The 24,525-nt window shown below is 43.5% G+C and overlaps 2 protein-coding genes across 10 annotated transcripts in view; both read right to left on the reverse strand.

Annotated features, from left to right (window-relative positions):
- Positions 1-1,142: 1,142 nt before the first annotated feature.
- On the reverse strand, positions 1,143-10,206 carry amh (anti-Mullerian hormone). Of its 3 annotated transcripts, none has more exons than XM_061824963.1 (9): positions 9,976-10,206; positions 6,922-6,976; positions 6,696-6,833; positions 5,652-5,939; positions 4,984-5,159; positions 4,802-4,907; positions 4,101-4,191; positions 3,608-4,017; positions 1,143-2,536 (listed from the first exon to the last, which is right to left on the reverse strand). In XM_061824963.1, the coding sequence occupies exons 3-9, from the start codon at positions 6,808-6,810 to the stop codon at positions 2,136-2,138; spliced, it is 1,587 nt and encodes a 528-aa protein (XP_061680947.1). In that variant the 5' UTR covers positions 6,811-6,833; positions 6,922-6,976; positions 9,976-10,206; the 3' UTR covers positions 1,143-2,135. The 3 variants fall into 3 exon arrangements, with proteins under 3 accessions (XP_061680947.1, XP_061680946.1, XP_061680948.1); XM_061824962.1 differs by lacking the exon at positions 9,976-10,206 and adding an exon at positions 8,849-9,069; XM_061824964.1 differs by lacking the exon at positions 9,976-10,206 and adding an exon at positions 8,890-9,044.
- Positions 10,207-11,488: 1,282 nt separating this feature from the next.
- The window catches only part of dot1l (DOT1-like histone H3K79 methyltransferase), a 41,389-nt gene continuing 28,352 nt past the window's right edge, over positions 11,489-24,525 (reverse strand). The window contains exons 25-30 of one of the 7 annotated variants that reach the window (XM_061825062.1): positions 24,254-24,459; positions 23,914-23,987; positions 22,411-22,905; positions 22,243-22,338; positions 19,196-19,870; positions 11,489-17,722 (exon numbers count right to left, since the gene is read on the reverse strand). In XM_061825062.1, coding sequence (XP_061681046.1) covers positions 19,305-19,870; positions 22,243-22,338; positions 22,411-22,905; positions 23,914-23,987; positions 24,254-24,459 — 1,437 coding nt within the window. In that variant the 3' untranslated portion in view covers positions 11,489-17,722; positions 19,196-19,304. Of the gene's footprint in view, positions 17,723-19,195; positions 19,871-22,242; positions 22,906-23,913; positions 23,988-24,253; positions 24,460-24,525 lie in introns of those variants that run through there. The other 6 variants (XM_061825061.1, XM_061825060.1, XM_061825065.1 and 3 more) reach the window with 6 other exon arrangements.

A 24,525-nucleotide genomic window follows, 5' to 3' on the forward strand; every position in this document is an offset into this window, starting at 1 on the left:
ACAAAATAATGATGCGGTAATACCAAAAAGGCCCAAAAGGACTTTCTTCACCTTAACAACACTGCCAAGCGTTGGTTTGTTATAATGGCATTATTACTAATGACACTCATTAAAAGCATACTTTGTGTAAGAGACAAATATAATTCTGAAACAAGCCTTTGACACCCTTCAATATAGTATATTTTTTCCAAAAATAAATTACCGCAATTTCCAGTCTACAGAGCGCACCTGGTTATAAGCCTCACCCAGTACATTTGTAAAGGAAATACCATTTGGTACATACATACGCCACACCTGTGTAAAAGCCGCAAGTGCCCACATTGAAACATGAGATATTTACAAAAAAAGACGGTACACTGAAAGTGTTTTCAAAGTTATAATACCTTAACTTAACATAGCAACAACACGGTAGCATGAACAGGGCTGGAAAAAAAAAAAAAAATCATAGCAGTAAAAAAAAGAAACAACCGCGACAGCTACACAGTAGCAACATGCAAGTGCTGCACTAACTGTGCTGGTTTAAAAAAATATTATGGTAAAAATCACTGAGACACGGCAGTAACACAGCAGCAACACGCTAGCGCACCGCTAACAAGGCTGGTTAAAAAAAAAAATATACTGGTAAAAATCAGTGAGACACGGCAGAAACACAGCAGCAACACGCGAGCACAGGACTAACGCTAGCGCAGCACTAACAGGGCCAGTTAAAAAAAAAAACATTCCGGTAAAAAAATCACTGAGACACGGGTGTAACCCAGCAGCAGCCTGCTAGCACAGCGCTAACAGGAACGGTTAAAAAAAAAAAAAAAAAAAAAAAAAAAAACATACCGGTAAAAGTCACTTCCTCGGCACATATATTCCACCGGCCTCACTCTTTTCCGCTCGAGTGCCCCATTGCGGCCGCTAGAAAACAAATCCACAAATTAGCCCCATCACCACATAAGCCACAGGGTTGAAAGCGTGAGAAAAAAGTCGCGTCTTATAAATTGGAAATTATGGTACACTGTTTTCATGAATATCATAGCATATTTCACCTTTTTTGTAGTATGTTTTGATGTGCCGCGCTTGCATTTTCTGCTTTGTGTACCCTGAAATAGTGAACTGCTTACTTAATGCTTTGCTTCAATCAAACAAGTTCATGGTTAGTTTTGTGATGCAACGACTTTATTAACTTTTACATCAGGGAGTGAAAAAGTGAACATTTTAGCAGGCACACCAAGCCAGATTGAAAACGCTGGAAAAGTGGTGACATTTTTGCGCTTTTACGTCTTTCTCGTCCAGATCTCCTTGTGGGACAAGTTGGTGACCTGGTGGGGTTCTGAAGAACTTGGAGCCATAAGGAGACGCAAAAAGCCCATCGGCGGTAAAGCCGTCCTGAAACCTAAAACTGCTAAACAGTGATGGACTGATCCACGTCCCGTCTCAGTGACATAGCGTACTTTGCAATTAATTAATAGATAACAGTAGGTCGGTAAGCCTTTTTATTTTAGTGAAGACTAATCGTAGCTTTTCATAGAATAATTAAGAAAAAAAAAAAAAATCCCCGGGTATACTGTAGCATGTCTATTCCACGGGACAAGCCGAAAGACATACATACTTACAGGGTGTTCCGAACTTCATGTATAACTCTACTTCCTTTTGCCTAATTCGATCCAGGTACCATTTGGACAGTTTGGGCCGTTGGTGTCAGACCCAAGGCCCGTGGGCCAGATCCGGCCCGCCGCGTGATTTTATATGGCCTGCGAAGGCAAATCAAATCTGGACAAAAATATCAAATTGTCACATCATGAATAAAAACTAAGATATCACAAGCATTTTTGTGACCCAACATTGACAATAGTTGAACACGTTCCCCTCGATTTCTGATTCGAAAAGGAGTTCATAAATTTTGTGTGTAAATATGAGGTGATATATTTGCTGTAGGCGGTATTATAAATAGTGTACTTTACAAGGTGGTTGGACGGCTACGACATGTTCCTATACGCAGCAGAACTTTGTGAATAAACGTAAATGAAAGCAGTCTCGGCTCGAAAATATACATTTGCGGTCAACGAGCGACGGCGACCGGTCGCGGGAGCTCCAGCTGCACGACGTGATGACATCCAAGCGGTGGCCACCGACCGGCAGCCTGCATGTTAGCGACACCCGCATTGCTTTGCGACGATATCCGGGTGCGTGGTGAGATGCGTGCCGTCCTGGTTCAGGTCCACCACCTCCAGGGGCTCGTAGGCGGTGGGCACGCAGCACGGCGAGCGCTCGGCCGCCTCGCCCCGCTCGATGTGCGAGTTGAGCAGCACGGCGTGGTTTTTGGTGTTGACCAGCGGGAAGGCGCACCTGCCGTGGCAGTTGTTGATGTTGGCCGTGTTGGGACCCACCAGGAAACTCTCCAGGCACACGGTGAGGCTCTTCAAGCGGCACGCGGTCTCCCCGGCCACGGGCCCGGGTTCGGCGCGGGTGGCCCTCGGTTGCGGCGACGTCTCGCGGCCCACCGTCTTCAAAGCCTTCAAGAGGAGGAACGCGCAGTACTGGCTTTCTCCTGGGGGAGAAAGAAGAAACCTGAGCAATTGACCCCTCCGTGGATATTGCGCAATCCGCGTCACTGACCAATCAGAGGCCAGAGATCTGCATAGACCAAAGCCCGTTTTTGCTCCCGCCATTTTCTCAGACAACATTGCATGGTCCAGTATAGGTTTAGTTAGCGTTTTATCGCGTATTTGGGTTATTTAACAAAAAATATGGTTAAGAGGTGTAGTCACGGACTTTGTAATAGTGACAACAGGTATCCTGAAAGGCTAGTTGGTGGAGTTCGTTTCGTACCCTTTCCAAAACCGAAGACCCAGTACGAAAAATGCCTTCGATGGATCAAACTTTGTGGAAGACCGCATCATCAACTGAATCCATCTAATATCAACCGGAACAGAAGACCGAGTACGAAAAATGTCTTCGATGGATCAAACTTTGTGGAAGACCGCATGATCAACTGAATCCATCAACCGGAATAGATATGTTTGCACGAAGGTATGCCCTATATTTCATTTTCAATACACGTCTCGTATAAATGAATGAGACGTTCTCCGCTGGCATAACACTGCTGCGTGTGAACGATTGACACACTTATTCTTTGTTGAGCGATATTTAGCGATGATCGGACTGCACAAACGTGTCGCTTTCTTGCCGGCTCGCGGCCGAAGCTTAACCAGACTGTGTCTGCACGAAGATATGCGCTAAATTTGATTTTTAATACACGTCTCGTATAAATGAATGAGACTTTCTCCGCTAGCATAACATTGCTACGTGTGAATGATTGAACGAAATCAGAAGCATGGCATCTGTCTCAGTTCAGAATGTATTGTATTGTATTTGCCATTTTTACTGTTTGTCTTACGTGAGCGCACGCGGCGTGACGTCACTTCAGGAGGCGTGGTTAAGTGCCCTGTACGGACGGGTCAATTGCAGTAAAACCTAGTTGAGGTTTTGGCAATCGGCAAAGTCCAGAATTTTTCCCACACGGCCATGATCATGGAACCGCAAGAAACTATGAGTATTGTGTTATATTCCCAAAGGCCTGCGTTCCCCCGCATCCACTACGACATTTTGTACACGTTACCTGATGGCAAGTCCACCTTGGGAAAGTCGCAGAGATCCCAGAGCCTCTGGAGTCTCTTGATGCTCCTCTGGCCGCCGTCTTTGTCCCGCAGAACCCCCCTGATCCGCAGCAGGTTCAACTCCAAGCCGTGACGGAGCTGGTCCAGCAGGTCGGGGGGCATGGCCAGCTCCCCCCGGTGGACGTGATACCTGGAGCCCGTGAAGGAGAAGATGGTCGGTGCCGACGAGTTGATGAGCTCGGCCAGCGCGGACTCGCTGGAGGACGGGCCCAGCGTGACCGGGGGGAGAGCCTGCAGGGAGTCCAGCCTCAGCGGGGGAGAGTCCAGACGGTTCCGGGGCAGGGTGTCGCTCAGGAAGCGCCGCAGCTCGCACAAGAAGGAGAGCGTTCGGGATGAGCTGGGAACTTTGCGACTTTTAAGGGATGGAATTGACACTTTAGGATTCGGGAAAACTTCCAGTTGCTTTAGAAGAGCAAAACAAGACTGACTGACAACCTGGCGTCTTCGTCACGTAAGAAAAGAAGAACTGCTGCCACGCTACTTCTTCTTGTACTTCCACCCACAAGGAGTTCTTTCATCCTTTTCTCTGTGACAAGTACAACTGGATGAGGCTGTGCACAGACAAAGCGACTTGATTTTTGAGTTTAATTCATTCCATGTCAATAAAGTGCTTGAGGCCTCTTGTGAAGACCTCACATCCCGCTGCTTGTTGTGAAGTGAGCCGAGCACCGTCGAGGGCTCAAATCGCAAACTTTTGCTCACAAATTAAAGCAAAAACAAAGCTGAGCAATGGCTGTTAAATTTTTTTTTTTTTTGGAGGAAAAAAAGTAATCTCAAGAAAAAAAAAGTTGAATCTTTTGCTTAAAAGTAGGACCCTCTCGGAAGCATATTTTCAAGAACAATTTCACTTTTTCCCAGGAAAAAAAAAAAAGTTATTTTCCTTTATCTCTCCTTCACGAAAAGGTTAAAATTTTTGGAAGACAAATTGATGTTTTTTTTTCCACAGGAAAAAAAAACCCTTACAATATTTCAACAGTAACTTTTAGAACATCTCAAAGAAAACCATTTTATATTTTTATTACACATATAAAATAAAAAAAAATTATAGCACTCAATATTCCCCCCCCCATCAAATATTGGCTTGATAATTTTTTCTACTGACCAAATAATGACAAAAGAAAAAAAGAAAAACATACTCATATCAGGGGATTTTGCGTCAATGGAGATCATCCATCTTTGGGGTACCGGTGACGCTTTTCCTGTTAGCAGAAAGTATTGCGATCCTTCTGATATGCACATAGTCTAAAGATAAAAAAATAAGACAAAAATTTTGAACACATAATTACAAAGTGAGAGCATTTTAACGGGGTGTGCCAACCTGTGCGTTGGGCTGCAGAGAGCGACTGACGAAGGTGATCTCCTCGGGGACGCCTCCGCTGACGGGACTTCCCAAGGCCAAAAGCAGCACGGGATTGGGATTGTGTTGGAGCAAAGGAGATTGGGGGATGCCAAAGTTGAGGGTCAGCACTTCCCCAGCCTCCTCCATCAAAAACACTGACAATAAATGAAAAAACATTGACAGGGGCTCACCTATCTGCACAAAATGTTGAAACAGTAATTTTGCAGTTGAACGGTTCAGAACTAGAGTGAGTGAACTCCCCTTTTTCATGGTTTGTTCCAAAGTTGAGACGTGGGGGCCAGCTCTTTTTATTGGACTCAACATTTAACAATACTTGACTTTGCGTAAAAACAGCACAGAAAGTAAAGTTCAAAGATTTGATGGACGATTTAGCTTGGCTGCAACTTCATCTGCATGTGTGAATAAGTGAATCTTATTTAGAGTCTTTCATGAAATTTGTTCTCCGTTTGGACTTCGACCACTACTGCACAAAATTGTTCGACCAAAATTTCTTTCTTTCAAGCAACCGAAATAATACCGACCAGGATCCAACTTATGAAACTGAAAAAGATGAGTACCTCTGCAGTGCATAAAGGTGCAAGCAATGTGATTCAGGTCCAAAATAATTATATTTGGTAAAATATTACCTTCTGAGGGGTGCAGGACCTCAATTCCACGTCCTTGCTTGACATCCTTCACCAGGTCCGACAAGACCGTGAAATTCCCAGACGCCGCACACGTCCCGAATAAGGCGGAACCGCCTAGCGTCAGCTGGCCGTCGTCCCGCAGAGCCTCACGCATGGCGGCCAGCAGGTCTTCCTGGAAGCAGGCCGTGTTTCTCCGCGGCAGCAGGGCGGCCACTGTCGAGCGTCTCTGCAGGGGAGTCGGGCTGCCTTCTCCTCCATCCTCGGCGGCAGCCACCGGCCTCTTCGTCGCTACAAATACAAACCCTCTCATCAGTATGAGCAACTTCACGCCGATAGATCAGAGATGTCCGAAAAAAGCGAGCGACTACTTGAACGTTATTTGGGGTTAATCAAAGACACTTTTAAACAGTGGCGGGTGTGTATTACGGTTGACTCCCACTGAAGAGGAGTTTGAACGTGCTATCGCTAAACATGTCTACATCCTGCAGTCATAAGCGGGTGTGGACACTTATGCAACCATGTCATTTTTACTTCCCCTTTCAAAAAGATTTCAGTTCTAATAGAGTTGTAACAAGGGCAGCACGGTAAAACATTAGCCTCACAGTTCTGAGGTCCCGGGTTTAATCCTGGACCCGCCTGTGTGGAGTTTGTATGTTCTCCAGTGCCTGCGTGGGTTTCCTCCGGGCACTCCGGTTTCCTCCCACATCCCAAAAACATGCAACATTAATTGGACACTTTAAATTGCCCCTAGGTGTGATTGTGACTGTTTGTCTCAATGTGCCCTGCGATTGGCAGGGAACCAGTTCAGGGTATACCCCGCCTCTTGCCCGTTGACAGCTGGGTTGGGCTCAGCACTCCCCGCCACCCTCGTGAGGATAAGCAGTGAAGAAAATGCATGGATGGATAGAGTTGTAACATTGCAGGTCACAATAACAGTGAACGTTTCTAAGTTCTTAAAACTGACATTCTCACAGGGGTGTGTAAACTTTCACGCCCGCTGCGGACGGAACAGATGTACCCAGTGAAGCGTCTTGCGAGTCTAACCTGTGATCGAGGCTTCCGGCCACCATCCAGGAGAATCGGGCAGGCCCGCGCAGCGGCGGCAGCAGCCGGTCCAGCAGAGCATCAACAGAACACGGCGCAAGATGCACAGCGGCATGCTTTTGGCGTAGCAAATGTACTCTGCGATGTGCATGAGCGTCACGCCGTTATCAAGGAGTGAGGCATCAAGAGGGTGGGAATTCTTTCCCAAAACACCTCCTGGGCTTACCAAAATAGGAACATCTTGTGGCCTTGATGAATTTGGATTCCAGTGAGGAGACGGGCTGGAAAAAAAAAAAAAAAGTCATTTGGGATAACAGGCAGGTAGCTATGTGAAGAGCGTCTGTGTTAAAAACAGAATACAGTGATTTATAAATCATGTTCAACCTATATTAAATGGAAAACACTACAAAGACATTTCATGTTAAAGTGGATAAACTATTTTTTTTCAGCAAGTAATAACTCGGAATTTTATGGCTCCAACATATTACAAAAAAGCTGGGTCAAGGTCATGTTTAATAAACGCTTAGGAACTGAGGACACATTATTGAAGCTTTCCAGGTGAAATTCTTCCCCATTCTTGCTTGAAGTACAGCTTTAGCTGTTCAACAGTCCGGGATCTCTGTTGTCATGTTTTATGCTTCATAATCTACCACAAATTTTCAATGGGAAACAGGTCTGGACTGCAAACAGGCAAGTCTTGTACCAGCACTCTTTTACTACGAAGCCCCGCTTGCCGAAATAAGCAGTTGCGCCCATGAAAACGATGTTGCTTGGAAGGCAGCATGTTTTCTCCAAAACCTGTTTGTACATTACTGCATTAATGGTGCCTCCATAGATTTGTAAGTCACTAATAATTCCGTCCACGTTGACTGAAAAGCTCCCAAAGAATGATACTGTCACGACCATGCTTCACTGTAGGGACGGTGTTCTACTGATGTTGAGCAGTTTTATATCTGGGCCAAACAAATATTACCATTCTGGCTAAAAAAAATAAAAATAAAAATAAAAAAAATCAAAGTTGGTTTCATTGGACCCTCATCTCACATGTTCTGGAATTTTTTTCAAGAATTTCTTGGTCTCTCTCTCTCTCTCTCTTTTTAATTTAACTGCTTCTCCACACTAATTTATAACACTTGTTTGACAACCACATATTACAATGTATTTAAAGGGGAATTCCAGTGGTTTGCATTAACAATGTATCCAATCAGTCATGTAATATGTACTCTATTTTCACGATGTGACGTTAAATCCTCTCTCATTTAATAGTGTTTTGAGAAGATTTTTATTGACAATTACGAATTTTCAGGGGCGTTGCCATTTTCGCGAGCCACATGACCTACGTGCGCGGATGTGACGTGTTACGTACCGTTCCAAACGCTCGATTACACGGGACACAATTATGCCCGGCGCTGATTTCTTGGATTTATCCTCAGGTGATGAAGAAATAGTATCGGGTGATCGGGAGACAGGGGAATAATTTCATACGCAGCCGTGAGTGCCATATGGAAGTATTCCTCCGTCTTCCTGATCAACCAAGCGGCAGAGCCGCGAGCTCGCTCTCCGAGCCCCAGTGCTCGCTCGCTGGGGAGCGAGCTCACGGGTTCCCCGAGCCACGGAGCTGTGCCGCACACGGCTATGTATGGGAGTCTTCCTCCGTCTTCCTGATCAACTGCGCGGCGGAGACCCGAAAAATTCACAATTGTCGATAAAGATCTTCTCAAAACACAATGAAATGAGAGAGGATTTAACATCACATTGTCAAAATAGAGTACATATTACATGACCTATTGGATACATTGTTCGTGCCAAGCACCGGAATTCCCCTTTAAAATAGTCACTATTAATTCACAATTGGAATATATGATGCACTTCCAAACAATGCGTCTATTAGTAACAATAAAATGTAGATGATCGTCAAATGCACTTGTAAATAGTGTTTGGTGTCAAAAAGAAACAATGAAGAATTCGATGGACTCCTAGGAAATGTTGAAACTCCCACAGCTGTCGCGTTGTTATGCAGACAGTCAAGGCCGCCTATTCCAACACATCCAGCCCAAAGCTCATTTATGGGGGGATCATCAATCATCGGAAAAATGACGTTAACAGGCTCCACTCCACGTTTTTGACCACTCCATGATATACCGTAGTCTGACCTTCGGTACCATTAGAAGACATCATCTGCGATTGTACGCACAGGTGGAAAACCTCGCTGCTCTGAGCTCCCAACTCCGAGCAGGCTCGTTGGGAGGTCTGCTCTTGACACGTTGGCCTCGCTTCTTCCACATCGCACAATAACATTTAAAGAATGCTGCGGATGACAACGAGCAGAACGGATGATGCAGACAGGGACGCGGCTCAAGCGGGGAATTCATATTTTGAGAATGTCTTTGAACTTGACATGCCCAAACAAGTCCCGTTAAAATTGTTATGAATGATCATGACAGACTGCAGCTGCTCGATTTTCAGCGTTGGACCGAGCGATATTTGGAATGACGAGAACGTTCGAAAGCTGAAAATTGGAGCCAGCAAGTGCTGATGTCACCATATTAAAACAAATGTAGAACAATTATAATCATTTCTTAAATTGAGGGCTTTATTACCTTTGATTCATTAGACAATCGACCTTTCCAATGGTGATCTTAAGCTCCAGCCCCTTAGCCATGTCCGACAAGCTTCCAAAATGGCGATTGAACAGAAGATGTTTGAAGTCGATTCTCTGTCACGTATTCCAGATAATATTGGGGTTTGTTTTTTGCCAAATGCGTCAGACTTGTCCAAGAGAGTTCTACAGAGTAGTCTCAGCTATTTCACGCAAGGATATGTACACGGAATTATGATTTTGGATGGAGCGGGACGCAATGTCAGAGTTACAGCGAAACGTTGGCGATCGATGCAAAAAAGTTTTGACGCCTCACGAACTTCATATTGAAATCCAACAGGATAAAATAGTGAAATCGTACTGCGCATGTAAAGCAGGGGGAGTACTTTTTAATCACAAGTAATATCATTGCAGTCTTTTTTAGTGAGTGGATGTATTCATGTGACTTGGCTCGTAATTGAACCCAGTGCTCCGATGTGATACAAATAGCCAAATAGATATTTCTCTTGCATGACATGACGCATTTACGAATCACTAACGCGATTCTTCGGCATAAAACATGACACACTTCGTTCAGCAGGTCTGTGATACACTAACAAAGTGAAAGTTGTTCTCCTGCAATGTATAAAGCACTGAAAATAATTCAATCAAACTCAGAGAAGATACTTCTCCCTCACTTACCTTCAAACATGCATCCTTGTTTGTTGATATTGTTCACATTTTGTTGCGCGTGCGCTCTTCCGGGAGCCTTCATCCATCGTAGACACTTCGTCAACTGTTTTAGGCTTTGGAAAATGAATCAAGCGGTTTGTAACCTAGCAGGATATCTTTCATCAGAATTGCACGTTCCCCAAGCGCATATGAGGACCATTTTCTTCGTAACATGAAGTTTTCCAAGCACACACTACTGACCACCAGCATTGCTTGTGGGACAACATGGCAAGAGGGGCGTGTCAAGACAGAGGTTAAGACGATGCAGCTATCTGATTGGCTATTACTGTACGAGTGATTGACAGGTCGGAAAGGTCCATTGTAAGTGGCTAATACAGCCTCAGTCTTACATAATTTTACAAAATATTGCTATTAAGTCAACTTTTCCCCCTAAATGTGATTCCAGATTAAATGCAAATTGGTCAAATTATTGCACACATTTTTATCTTGAGAAATTCTATGTAATGTTTGAGTCTGTGGCATTTGGGGTCAAAGGCTGCCTGCCACCCACTATTTGAGGAAATGGGGGATACATGGGGGGGGGGGGGGTCATTAATATCCAAATGGAGAGATTTTCTCACCTTAGGCATGAGCTACATTGGTTTAAGTATCCTGTAATAATAAAAATCCTTGGACGGTGACAAGAAACGTGACAGCAATTTTCATAAACCATATCAAACCTTTTATTACTATTCATAAAATGCAGGGGGGGGGCAACACGAATAATCCATCTCATGATTACACCTTAGGATAAAAAGCACCAACATCACACTGTAGCAACAAACGATTCCACCACAAGCTGGGCTTGACTCTTATTGCACCTCCTACAAAGCTGCCCCCCCTCCGTGAAACAGTCAACACGCGACGGTGTGGGGGGGAAAAAGTCGCCGCCCTGTCGTACTTTGACAAGATTACGCCGACTCGCGGAGCTTCCCGAGGCCGAAGGGATGTGCAAGTGAGAACTCGTGTGTGTGCCTAAATGGCATTTTGACCTCATTCTCTGCAGAAGATTGTCCTTTATTATAGAGAGGGAGCTAGTTGATGCCACAGAAAAAAAATAAAAATAAAAAAAAAAGTTCCTGAGTTCAGACCTTTGGCAGGACAGAGTTTACAGCCTCTTTGACAGCAAGGCGTTCTGGTAGGTTTTCTACAAGATGGAAGTTTCATACTCATCTGTACAAATGGAGGTCCATTTCCAAAACACAGAAGGTACAATACACACCAAACTTTCAACATCCCGCAAATCCCCCCCCACCAACATTTTTTTTTTTTTTAAATTAAAACACTATGTTAATAACCAGCCATATTTTCACTTTTAGGACATACACGGTAAATTAAAGCATGCTTGAGCCCACTTGTTATTTTATATCTGTTACGCTTCGCTATGACTTCTCTGAAGCATACTCAAGTTCAAAATGCTTCACACACACACACACACACGTTGGGTTTGTATATGTAAAATCTATTAAAACATTTTTTGTTAAAAAAAAAAATACAGCTGTGGACTTTAATTTAGTCAAGTCCAATCAACCAATTTATTGCCACGAATATATTTTCCAAGTACATTTTTCAATAGGGAGGCATGGAAGAGTTGGACTTGTGTTGGTTGGTTTTGTGTGAAATTCCATCCATCCATCCATTCATCCATCTTCTTTGCCGCTTTTCCTCACAAGGGTAGCGGGGAGTGCCGGAGCCTATCCCAGCTGTCAACGGGCAGGAGGCGGGGTACACCTTGAACTGGTTGCCAGCCAATCGAAGGGCATATAGAGAGAGACAACAGTCGCACTCACAATCACACCTAGGGGCAATTTAGAGTGTCTAATTAATGTTGCAAGTTTTTGGAATGTGGCAGGAAACCGGAGTCCCCGGAGAAAACCCACGCAGGCACGGGGAGAACAACATGCAAACTCCACACAGGCAGATCCGGGATTGAACCAGGGACCTCAGAACTGTGAAAACTTTACTTTACTCCCTTGTGTGAAATTGTGGCATTAAAAACTTTTAATGATGCTAGATGGCAGCATTGCATCCCCTTTTGACTCGAGATTATTTTTTGAGTAGAGAAAAAAAAAAAAATAAAAACTTTCTGATGAAAGTCCGCTCTTTCTTTCGGTTCTTATATTGTCTGGGCCAGAACTCAATATTCTGTGGGTCTTGAAAGATCAATCAAAATGATCCGCAACAGCTGGCAATATGGAAAAAACAGCTGGTAATGAATGCGTTACTGAGAAAATTCTGAAATCCTTCCACTGCTCTTCAGGGCAAATGGTACGGATACAATCACCATGGCAACAATAATAGTCATTTCATGTTCTCCCAGGGAAATCTTACTGTCCCGTACTCGTAATCCTGTGTACCTTTCTGGGTATTTTGACAAGCCTTTGTACCAGTGAAGTGACAATATTGTAGTTTGTATTAAAAAAAAACCTCTGCATCCCTTTCCTTATTACATTGAGCTACAAAAGTGTCTGCGAGCTGTGATTAAAAAGTCGGTTCTCACTTGCACATCCCGAAAAGCTGCGCAACGAGTCCTCCATAGAAAGTTGACCAGAGAGAGAAAACAGCAGCATAAGAGTCGCATTTTTCAATGAATAGCTGCAAAGGTCCCGCGAGCTGCCTTGTTTGAATAGCAATTCTAAAAATAGGACAAAAAACCTGTAAGACAAAATTAAATCGTGTGGAGACATGACAGAAATAACACCAATGATTCAAAAACAAAAACAAAAAAAAAACCAACTCAGTGCTGGCTACAGACTACAGTGGGTGGGGAACGTCCGGTCAGATATTAGATACACAAGACAATGTTCAGGATATTGCGCTTTTGGGTGAAGTTTCAGATTGAACGTAAAGTCGTGCTGTAACCTTGAAAATACACATTTGAAAGGATATGCCCAACTGTTCAATAATCAGAGTACTTTTCGTGAAACTTAAGTGTTCTCAAACAAAGAGCTGAAAGGCCAAATTGATACTTTCCTTTGCTAATCCGGTTTTTAAACAGTCCTCTTCTGAACGCTGTTCACATTTTGACATCGTGCGACCGAGACATTTCGGAATGGATCGGCGGGTACCTCGACATTGTGAGGCTGTAAACAGCAAGGAGCCACTGAGTTTAGGACATCGCGGAGTGTCATCAGCAGGAAAGGCAAAGTCGTAAATGTCCCATAAATATTTCCACCGATCAAAACACCTGGCATGAATTCTGCCGTCCAGCTCCTTGTTAAGGAACAGAAAGTTCGGGTGAAACTTTGAACAGTTGTACACGTTTAGGGAAGGTTTAAAATAAAGAGGACTTTCATTTTTTGGACTTTTGTCAAAACTGTAATGATAACCAGACTGTAGTATATGAGAAAAAACATCTGCTAAAATAAAAATAAAGGAACTGACTGTCAAGGTGTCAATTTTTTTTCTTGTGCACTCATGGGAACACTGCTGCGGCCTCGTGCACCTGTTAAGTTGGACTTGAGGAGCTTTTCTGCAAGTATGGCGTAAAGCTGGACCGATACCATGACAAAACAAGGGTCGCATCCAAAAGATGGAGGGGGCCACAAGGATTCAGAAAGTACACGAAATCAAGATTTCTGCTCGACAAGTTAAGTTCATCACCTCTTTTTGATTTTTAGTTCATTCTACATGTACACTTCAAAACATAAAACTTCAAAACGTTCACACGACTGACACTTTACGAATGTGTCATGGTACCACTGCAGCAGCTCTGGCTAATATCTTCAAATTTCAACCGAAAGACCAACATCCCGCCATTTTTCTGAGTAATGTATTACAGTCTCCTCCAAGAGTCATGGAAGTTTTTGTTGTTTATAGAACAAAAGATGAATGACACAAAAGAATTCCAGCTTTTATATTTTGTGGTATTTACACATTTATACGTGTTAAACAACACAGGCTGGAGCACTTTTTGTTTGAAGCCACCCCACTTTCCCAACGACCAAAAGTATTGGAACATGTGACTGATGGGCATTGGTTTGGTAAACCAGGGGTCGCGAGTTCGTATCTCACTGGGGCCTCCACTCCCCGAGAGGGGTTGCGTCAGGAAGGCCATCCGGTGTAAAAACTATGCCAAAAAAATATGAGCGTTCATCTGAGATGTCACACTGTGGCGCCCCCAAACGGGACAAGTCGAAAGAAACTTACTTACTTAAACAGATGTTTGCATGCATGTTCTTGGTTCTCACCTGTGAAAACCGCATTTGCTTTTAAACATGAAGACCAGAGACCTGTCTGTGGGAGAAAAGCAAACCATTTTTGAAGCTGATAGAAGAGGGAACGCCGATCAAACAGTGGCCATAGCCAATCCAATTTGGAATGTCCCGAAAAAGAACAACTACTAGTGTACTGAGCAAAAGCCATTGGAAGAGGAAGGCCAAAGGTATCAATAGCAGTCGTTGGAAAAAAGAAACACCAAAGTGATGGAAAGGCCAAAGTATGGAGAAAAAAACAAGCTCATCCGTGAAGCACGGTGGACGTAAGGTCATGTTTTGGGCTTGCATAGGAGCTTCTGGAACGGGTTCACTTGTCTTTATTGATGATGTAACTCATGATGGTAACAGCTGAATGAATTATTAAGTCTACAAAAGCATTTCGTATCCATGTAAACTAACAAGAGAAGCATCATGATGCAACAGTGACTCAAAACATAAGGCCAAACACGATCAAGGATTTAATGGGCGGGGACGACTGTGAGGTTTTACCCTGACCAAGTCATTCACCAGACCTTAACCAAATAGAGCACAGGTGTCAAACTAAAGGACCGGGGGCCAGATCTGGCCTGCCACATGATTTTATGTGGCCCGCGAAGCCAAATCTTAAGTGTCAATTTCCATGATTCTTGTGAAAATCTGGATGAAAATTTCAAATTGTCATATCTCATAAATGATAAAGTTGAGATATTACAAGCATTTTTGTGTTACTAAACATGAATACTTGATAAACATTACCATTGATTTCTGATTCCAAAACTAGTTCATAAATTGATGATGTAAATATGATGAGATGACTTAATATTTTTGTTTCAGTCATAACGGCCCTCTGAGGGAAACTGGAACAACAATGTGACCCGCGAGAAAAATTAGTTTGACATCCCTGAAACAGAGCATGCATTTTACCTCCTGAAGTGACTGAAAGGAAAAAAATCCCAAAAACAAAAAAAATGAAAGAGGCTGCAGCAAACGCCCGGAAAAACTTTTCACATGAAAAATGCAAGTCTGGTAAAGTCAAGGAGTTGCAGGCTTGATGCAGTTATTGGAAATATGGGTTATGCTACCAAATATTAAGTAAAGTAAGTTTCTTTCGGCTTGTCCTGTAACATCTCAGATGAACGCTCATATTTATTCGGGACAGTTTTAACGACAGATGCCCTTCCTGACACAACCTGTCTTGGGGAGTCTCCCAAATATTAAGTGATTCATTTGCATTTAAACACCTGTTCCAATATTTTTGCTCACTTAAAAAGTGTGTGGCTTCAAACAAAAAGGTGCTCTGTCCTGAATAGTTTAATATCTAGATGCAAGCACCCTGACATAAAAGCTGGAATTCTGAACATTTGTCCCATATTCATCTTTTTGATTTGAAATCCAAATGTCTTCAGTATACAACAAAAACAAAGGAATTTACCTTGTCGCTTTTAACACTTTGGGAGAAGACTGCACGTGTCCTTGTGTGTCATATTTTTAGGCTTTTCTGTTGAGTTCCTCTGAAATTAGTGTTGGGTCTTCGAATTTCTCTACGGGCCACATGCAGCCCACGGACCAAAGGTTCTCCACCCCTACAATAAGCAATTGTGATCAAACAGGAGTCACATGCACATACACAAAACGTGTTTTACATCAGTGCGGCTCTTGCAATACCCACAAATTCCTCCAAAAAAAACAAACAAACGGGCCTCGGTCGTAAAACATCACTTGTTTGCACCACTGTTTAATTCCACGTGTAAAACAGAAGCACCTTTTGTCGGGTTTTTTGTTTCCTGCAGAGACTTGAGAAAATGAAAAGATAAAAAAAAAACGACAGGAAAAACATCCACGCCGTGTTCTCTCCGCTACAGCACCTCGGCACACCGTAGCTGTGTGCACGCCGCCACGTTTTAAGGTCATGTGGTAGCTGAAGACTGAATGTGGGAGTCACAATGCAGCACCGATAGATTTTTTTTTCCTCTCATATATATTTAGACATACATAATTACATATTAAATATAGCTTTGCATTGGCGTTTTTATACAAAACCTTTTCTTCCACTGAAATTTGATCCAAAAGTGTTGTACAGCCCAATACAATATTAAATATTAGAAATTAAAGGCCAAAGGGGTGGGGGCATGAACACAAAAAAATGTCCTTGTGTACAGCATGTGTTCACTACAAGAATAAATAAAATCAGGCACGGTCCAAATTTAGCACCATTGTTTTTTGACAGCGAGTCACATATATTGCATTGTACAACATTTTAGGATTAAAAAAAAAAAGGCAAATAGGAGGACATAAATATATAAATCTAACAACTGTACAGTCGAGAATGAATCATATTCACAGTACAAAGACAAAAACGACAACACAAAAATAAATGTTTGATGCAGTCCAGTAGTTTGTTGTGATGAATGGTAAAAAGGATTTTCCCAGTGTGTGTGTGTTTGTGTGTGTGTGTGTGTGTGCGCGTACGTTAAACGCATTTTAGAGTTGTAAAACCTCGGCTTACACCCACGGTGCCCAGCAGCTCAAATAAATATAAAAAAGTTTAGCTTAAGAATAGGTTAAAAAACATCCTGCTTTGAGGGGGCTCAAAGTAGTGCCACTTGGAAAAAACATGAATAATAAATATAGAAACGCGCAGTGCCTCGTTTTTTGTTTCCTGTCGTAATTATTATTGATATTATCTACCTGGATTAATCTTCACTTAACAGCAGTGCCAGAGCAAACGAACACAGAGCACCATTTCATAGTAGAATAGTAAATCATGATCACACCTTTTCACGTTTCTAAACAAGGCTGGAAAAAAAAAAAATGGGAGTAAACAATTTGGATGCATGACAGTTACGCCTCCACTGATATGTTAGTCCCGTGAGCGAAAACCTTTGATCCAGTTAGGAAACGAGCTCCATGAGTATAAAGCAAACCGATTAGTTTCCCTGCTAAAAAAAAAAAAAAAAAAAACAACCTCTTGGTTACTTTTTTATGAAAAGATGGGTGGGTCCTAATTATACAAAACCATAATGCTACAAACGCAACTATATGTTCTTATCCAGTGTGAACTTCATCAAAACATGATTTTCCTCATCCCGTTTCGTACGTCAGACGAAAGAAAAAAAAAAAAAAAAAGAAATAAAAAAAAAAACGTTTGACATCTGAGCAGAATAAATGAACGGGTCAAACGGGAAGTGGCTCCTCCGAAACAGGAAGTCGTGTGCTTGTTCCAATAAGTCATGGAGATGAAAATCCATTTCTTAATGTCTCAGAAAGACGTACGAAGCAATTGACATCTAAACGGGGTTCCTTTGAATTCTGCTCACGGTGATCACTGCACTGAATGTCTGTGTGCGCGCCTGTATGTGTGTGTATGTGTGAGTGTGCGCCCCAGTACAGAAGCCGGTCTTGGAGGCGGTCTGGTAGTACAGACGTGTGAAAGCACCAGTCAGGGAGGTGCAGAGTGCCTTGGGTCTACACCTTGACGTTTGCATAGTTTATCTGATGTTGAGGTAGTTTTCAGCAATTACCTGAAAAGCAACACAAAACAAAAGACATATTAAGTTGATTTTCCTACGACAGACCAGTAAAATGCCCCTTTCCTACTGCACTGTTCCACTTCGTATTGGGTTGATTGTGTGACGGCGTGCCCAAAAAAAAAAGATGTTGGACTATTATCCACCTCGTCGCTTGATTCAGGTGTGGCCAATACGTCCAGCGCACGGACATAAAGGCGTGTTCAAGCAAGAAGGCCTCCTATTTACGGCAGTCGCGGCGATGCGCGCGTGTACCCCACTTCACCTTTCACAGGCTTGATCATGGCGCAAATTTTAGCATGCCGTGCTAAGAAAAAAAAAAAATCCATAGCCCATATTTAGAGGATAAAGGTATGCCACGCAACTAAATTGTTGTCAATTGACCCCTCCGTGGATATTGCGCAATCCGCGTCACTGAGCAATCAGAGGCCAGAGATCTGCATAAACCAAAGCCCATTTTCTCAGACAACATTGCATGGTCCAGTATAGGTTTAGCGTTTTATCGCGTATTTGGGTTATGTGAACGATTGACACACTTATTCTTTGTTGAGCGATATTTAGCGATGATCGGACTGCACAAACGTATTGATTTCTTGCTGGCTCGCGGCCGAAGCTTAACCAGACTGTGTTTGCACGAAGATATGCCCTAAATTTGATTTTTAATACACGTCTCGTATAAATGAATGAGACGTTCTCCGCTAGCATAACATTGCTACGTGTGAATGATTTGAATGAAATCAGAAGCATGGAGTCTGTCTCAGTTCATAATGTATTGTATTGTATTTGCCATTTTTACTGTTTGTCTTACGTCAGTGCACGTGGCGTGACGTCACTTCAGGAGGCGTGGTTAAGTGCCCTGTACGGAGGGGTCAATTTGTGTCCCCGCCCGAGTGCATGTAATCATTGTGTTCCTGGGCAAGATACTTAACCCACATCGCCCATGAATGAATGTGGTTGGATGTTTGGTGATGTTTGGAGGGGGCGGAGGCAGAGAAAGACAGCGATGAGTCCGCCATACTGCCCCAGGGCAGCTGTGGCTACACACGTAGTTTACCACCACCAAGACGTGATTAAATGAATAATGTATGCGACTGTAAAGCATCCATTGAGAGTCGAGAAAAGAGATGTGTAAAACAGGATTATAATAATTTAAAAATCAATCTACCACTCATGCAGACTGTTTTTGTGGAATTTGGACGGTGATGTGTCCTGACATTTTTCTTAACAAAATGTGCCTTGACTCAATAAAAATAAATGGATAGATGGATAGTCTCGATGTGCTGAGATTGACTGGACACTTTTTCACGGTGAAAACAAAATGTGGACTCTGATAGGCTTACCCAAGAGTATCGGTCAAAAATGAATGCATGGATAATTTTAATCGAAACCAGGACAGTGCAGTGAAAAGGGACAAACATCCTGTCATATCTGAAAAATGACTTTTATAGAACTGAAGGTTTGCCTTACCTTGTTTATATAGAAAAATCAACTCCCAACAAGCATCTCCCTCTCTCTCACTCTCTCTCTCTTTGTTTGCCCATTACACCACCCTCCCCGTTTCCCTCACCCCCAAAACCTATCTTGGTCGGGAGCCGGGGAGTGGGGTGGCGGTAGTGGTGGTGTATGTGCTATGCATGCCCTGAATCCTACGTATGCTCCCGCCAACACCTGAGCTGCTGGCGGGAGGTGGCGGGGGCAAGCGTGGAGAGTAGTGCACAGCGCATGGACGACACATGGAGGAGGAGGAGGTGTGAGCGAGAACGAGAGAGGAAGAGGAGGAGATAGCGAGGGCATGGGACAAAGGCATCCTTTGGTGATGGAGGGAGGACTGGGAGAGACGGGAAAAGTGGGGCGTTTGAGAGGTGTCGGCAGGCGTGGGGGTCGAGGTGGAGGATGAGGCGATGCTGTGCAGGGGCGGCGGAGGAGGAAGAGAAAGCATGGGTGGGGAGGGGCTGTGTAACACTGACTGTGTGCGACCGTGGGCCTGGGATAGGGAGGGAGGTAGAGGGGAGGGCGCGGAGGCTAGTCGCATGGAAGCGGGTTGGGAGGAGAGACTGAGCAGAGAGCTGATGCCTCCGGAGGTGGGCAGCGAAATCCCAAACTGATGGGAGGATACTGAGGTAACACTGTGGAGAAAGGTACCTGCAAATCATAGCAGAAATGGAGGGAGCGGGGGCAAGACAGCAGGGGAGCAGATTCAAGTAGCAAAGAAGAGGAAAAGGAGGGAAGGGGTGGGGGACAAAGAGAGAAGCGAGGGCTGAGCCAGGTAGCGCCAAGCTAATCTTAAAACAAGCACACACAAAGCAAAAGAGTCAAACCAGTGTCACAAAATAAACAAACAAAAAAAAAAGTTGCATTCGCTTTAAAGGGGACATATTTTGAAACCAGATTATTTAAATCGCTTGTACAGAGGAGGAGGAGGAGGAGGCTGGACAAGAATTTAGACCGTCATATCAAAGTGATGAAGCCTTCGCTTTAATGCTGAATTTTAGCATTAGGGGGCACCATAAATCACAGATTCGAGCTTTGAACGAATACTGCATCATCTACAATTATTTTTAAAATAATTTTATAGAAAATATTCACAAGATGGGGAGGAAAAAGCAAGTAAAACTTGGGATTTATGAAAGTGGTTGACATTCGTCTGGCAGCAATAATCCGAAAAACATTTCCTGTTGTTGCTGATGAGACGTGCACAACGATCAAGATGAATTTTGGACCACTCTCTTTATCAAACTCTTGCTGTTCAACAAGATTCCTGCGTTGTCTGGTATGAATAGCTCACTTGACGCAGTTCCACAGCATTTCAAGCAGGTCGAGGTCAAGACTTTTACTGGCCACTTTCCATCCATCCATTACCCAAGCCGCTTATCCTCACAAGTGTCACAGGAGAGCCGGAGCCGATCTCAGCTAGCTTTGGGCGAAAGGCAGACTAGACCCTGAATTGGCTGCAAGTCAGTCACAGGGCAGATATCGACACCGTCACTGAGCGGGAATCGATCCCAAGCTGCCCGCACCAAAGACAGGTCTATGCACGACTACACCATCAGACAGGTCACCTCCAGAATGCATATTTCCTTCTTCTGAAGACAATCTGCTTTATTTGCTTCTGTTTCTTGGATCATTGTCCTGTTGTAGCACTTTTTTGAGTCTCAATTGTTGGACCGATGGCCTCAAGTTCTCCTGCAAAATATATGAATAAACTTGTGAAGTAATTTTACAACAGATGCGTTGTCCAGGCCTTGACGTACCAAAGGATGCCCATACCACAAAGCTCCCTCCACCACGCTTTGCAACTGGGATAACATTCTGATATTCTGCCATTTTTCCTCCACAAATGGCAATCAGAGTTCCCCCCAAATAATTCACCTTTGGTTTCATCCCTTTGTTGAAATGCCGTGGCATGACCTCATGACATATTCCCATCAGACACTTTGCTGAACTAAAAGTTTTAGAAGGAGGAATGGCGCAAAACTCATCCCGAGTGTTGTGAATGACTGATCCGCAAGTACAGGAATGGTTTGGTTAAGGTTATTGCTGCCAAAGGAGGGTAAACCAGTTATTAAATCTAAGGGTTCACTTACTTTTTGTTCTGGGTTCTGTGAATGTTATTTAAATAAAAATCTGGGAAAAAAGTGTTTTTTAGTTTCAGGGGAGTTTTTGTTTAGTGTTATTTCTATGTATTTGGGGGTCTCTTTTCCCTTATCTTCCTCCTTTATGCACTTTCAGTGGGGTTCAAGTCAGGTGAATTTCCTGGCCAATCGTGTACTGTTATTTAATGGTTGTTAAACCAGGTATTGCTAGTTTTGGCTTTGTGGGCAGGTGACAAATCATACTGGAAAATAAAAACATTGCCTCCAATTACTCGCTATTTGCAGCAGGTCTCAGTCCCTATCAATTACTATATCGTTAAATTAGCCAGTGGCTCCTTAAAATACCGTAATTTGTAGTCTGTGACAGAAGAGTGAACATCTGGTGATCTCTTGAGAAGGACTTGCCATCTTTCTACCTAAAACACTGCCACACAACATGTCTGTGTGCTTAACTAAAGCTCATCATTTGTGTATTTTGACCAAAGAATGCCAGACCCCTTTTATTATTAGGACACAAAAGAACTTTTAAATTAAATAGAAAAGATAAATAAAATAACGTCTCCTTTAAAACCATAAGTGGTTGCATAGCGATTTTAGCGTGCAAAAGAAATGACTGACAACTACACCCACAGAAAATTTAAAAAAAAAACTTTTGTTCTCATCAAATCGATACTTTTTTTTGTATGCAGCATTTTCCGAGGGCGTTTGCAACTGCACCCAAGCAGCCAGTCAAAGCAAAGCAGCACAGACAGCCAAGTAACCAGGCAGACAGAGCGGCAGCAGCAGCTTGGGCCTCCACTTACCTCACTGGTGCTGGGTTTGTTCTGTTCCCTGTCTTTCATTAGAAGGCTACCACTAACCCTTACTCTGTCTGCCTTCTAATTTTAAGACTGGGATAAGAAATCAAAAGCATTTACTCACCTCCTGCTGCTCCACCTGCAAGCCCAGCGCTAGAGAAGCTGCCCAGGCCAGAGTGTCCGTTGACCAGTCGTGCGTTCGCGCTCGCGCCGGAGCTTCCTGTCTGGGCCCCGAACAACGACTGTAAGACCGAAGTCCCTCCGAGTGGGAACTGAGAGCCCAGGTACTGACCCACTGAAGATCCTGTTGAAACTGTGACAGGGCTGCCGCCGACTTTGCCGCTGAGAATGCCCGCACCGCTGCTGGCAGCAGCAGTTATGAAGAGATTCTGACTGGAATGGCTGCTGCTTGTCTTCAGCTCCCAATCACGGGGAGCCTTCTGCTTCTGGAGAACCTGGCGGGAGTCAGAACTGCTGCCAGCCTGGCCTCCTCCACTCCCAGCGGTGCGGTTGCCAGCCTCTTGGCTCAGGAAGGGGTTGGGATTCATGTAGCTGGATGTCTCCCCATCGCTCCCCTTCCTGGGCTGTTGGTGGTTTTTGTAATCAGTGTCCAAGTTTGACCCTCCTATTCCAAACGGCGAGCCCCCTTGTCTTGGGTCAGAGTTGGGTTGCTTGAGGTCAGAAATGGGTGAAAAGGTTGACTTCCATTTGCTTGTAGAGGACATCGATGAGGATGAGGATGCCTCACTTCCTGTGCTGTTGCCACTGCTGCTACTTGACTTCCGGCCTAAACAACAAGAAGAATTAAGAGGAACAAGAAGAAAAAAAACAAACAACAAAAATTGGTTAAAAGCAACTAAAAAAAAAAAACCCACAAACAATTGTTTACTCTAGAGTGCCTGCCCTGCCATCACGTGTGAAATCAAACAATCAAATACATTTTTTGTGAGCTGCCTATTTCTGAAAATGTGTCTATAAAATAGCTTTTTGCATTTTCGCCCCACTAAATGCTCAGTTCTGGAAAATTTGGCCCAAGGGTAGAATAGCCAGAGTGTTCCAAGAACTGACCCTTGAGGGACCCCATATGTCATTGCCATTTGTTGAGATGTAGCACCTCCAATGGTCACAAAGTAAATCCTTTCCTCCAGCGAGGACTTGAACCATCTAGAGACCGTATGCATTTGAGATGACTTGCCAACTTAAGACATTTTATTGTTTTACTCAGTCGATTGTGACTTTGCTAAGGCTCAAGATCGGACCTGGCACTTCAAAGACGAGGCACTCCATTACTTAGTCTGGAGGTGTTTAATCATGTTTGTCAAGGAACCTCCTTTACACATTATAGTCTTATTGTACGTTTTTCAGTAAGGCGACTGCTCATTTGTTCTAACAAAGTCGAAACCCGCGTGAATGAAGTGCGCACTTCTTCATTGCTGTTTGAAAAACATATTGGCACTTCATTGTTGGAATTAGACTGTTCGACGTGTTGTTCTTCAGAGTGGCAGACTAGGCTTAGAATCTTGGCACCCTAAAGTAGCTCACTTGCAAAATTCCAAGTGAATTTAGAGAGCAAAATGGCCTCTACAGAATATTTCCGGCGTAAACAGCACAATAAATGGCAAATGCCTGTAACAAGATACAGCGAAATCAGCATTTTTGCTGTATATGTAACACTGAAACTATTTTTTTTTTCTATTCCTGCAGTATTTTGCTAGACCCATGTGACAGACAAGCATATTATAAAGACCATTGGAAACATTTTAAATAGTGATTTAAAAAAAAAAAAAATCTGTACCTCTTTCACTATCTCCAAGTCTACCGGGTCCTTCTCTGCTCTCCAAGGATATTGTAGCGATTTTTCTTTCAATCCTACAAGGAAAAAAGCACAGAAAAACCAACATAAATGGTAAAAGGCACAATGAAATTTAGTTAATTTTTTTGAAAGATTTACCTCAATCATGCAGTTGTTCCTTTGAGTGCTTAGATTGCATTTTGTGGCCTTATTTGTGTAATTTCATATTGCTTTATTCCTCAAGTCATACTTACACTAGTTAATATTTGGATAGAAAACACTCTTGGGGCATAAATATAAAACAATCTTATATGATGTACTTAACTGGTTTTAACTGAATTACCTTGAACTGGTGCTGTCAGCTGGGTATCCCGAGTCCTCATCATCAGTGCTGGGGGCAGAGGAGTAACGACCGGTACCGTTAACTTCCAAAGGGCGCTCTCTCTTCAGAACCGGTGGTTGGTCGAGGGCTGTTGCGGCGGGGCTGCGGCTCGATTGCTCCGGCGAGGAGATGGCGGCGATCTCCAAAGGTTGGTTGATGTTGTTCACCTGTTGATGACGGCAACCGTGAGCTCACGCTTGATGCTCGGGTCTTTAAGTTTATTCACAGGGTGA

Source organism: Syngnathoides biaculeatus, chromosome 7, assembly GCF_019802595.1.
Source record: "Syngnathoides biaculeatus isolate LvHL_M chromosome 7, ASM1980259v1, whole genome shotgun sequence".
NCBI classification, from domain to species: Eukaryota; Metazoa; Chordata; class Actinopteri; order Syngnathiformes; family Syngnathidae; genus Syngnathoides; species Syngnathoides biaculeatus.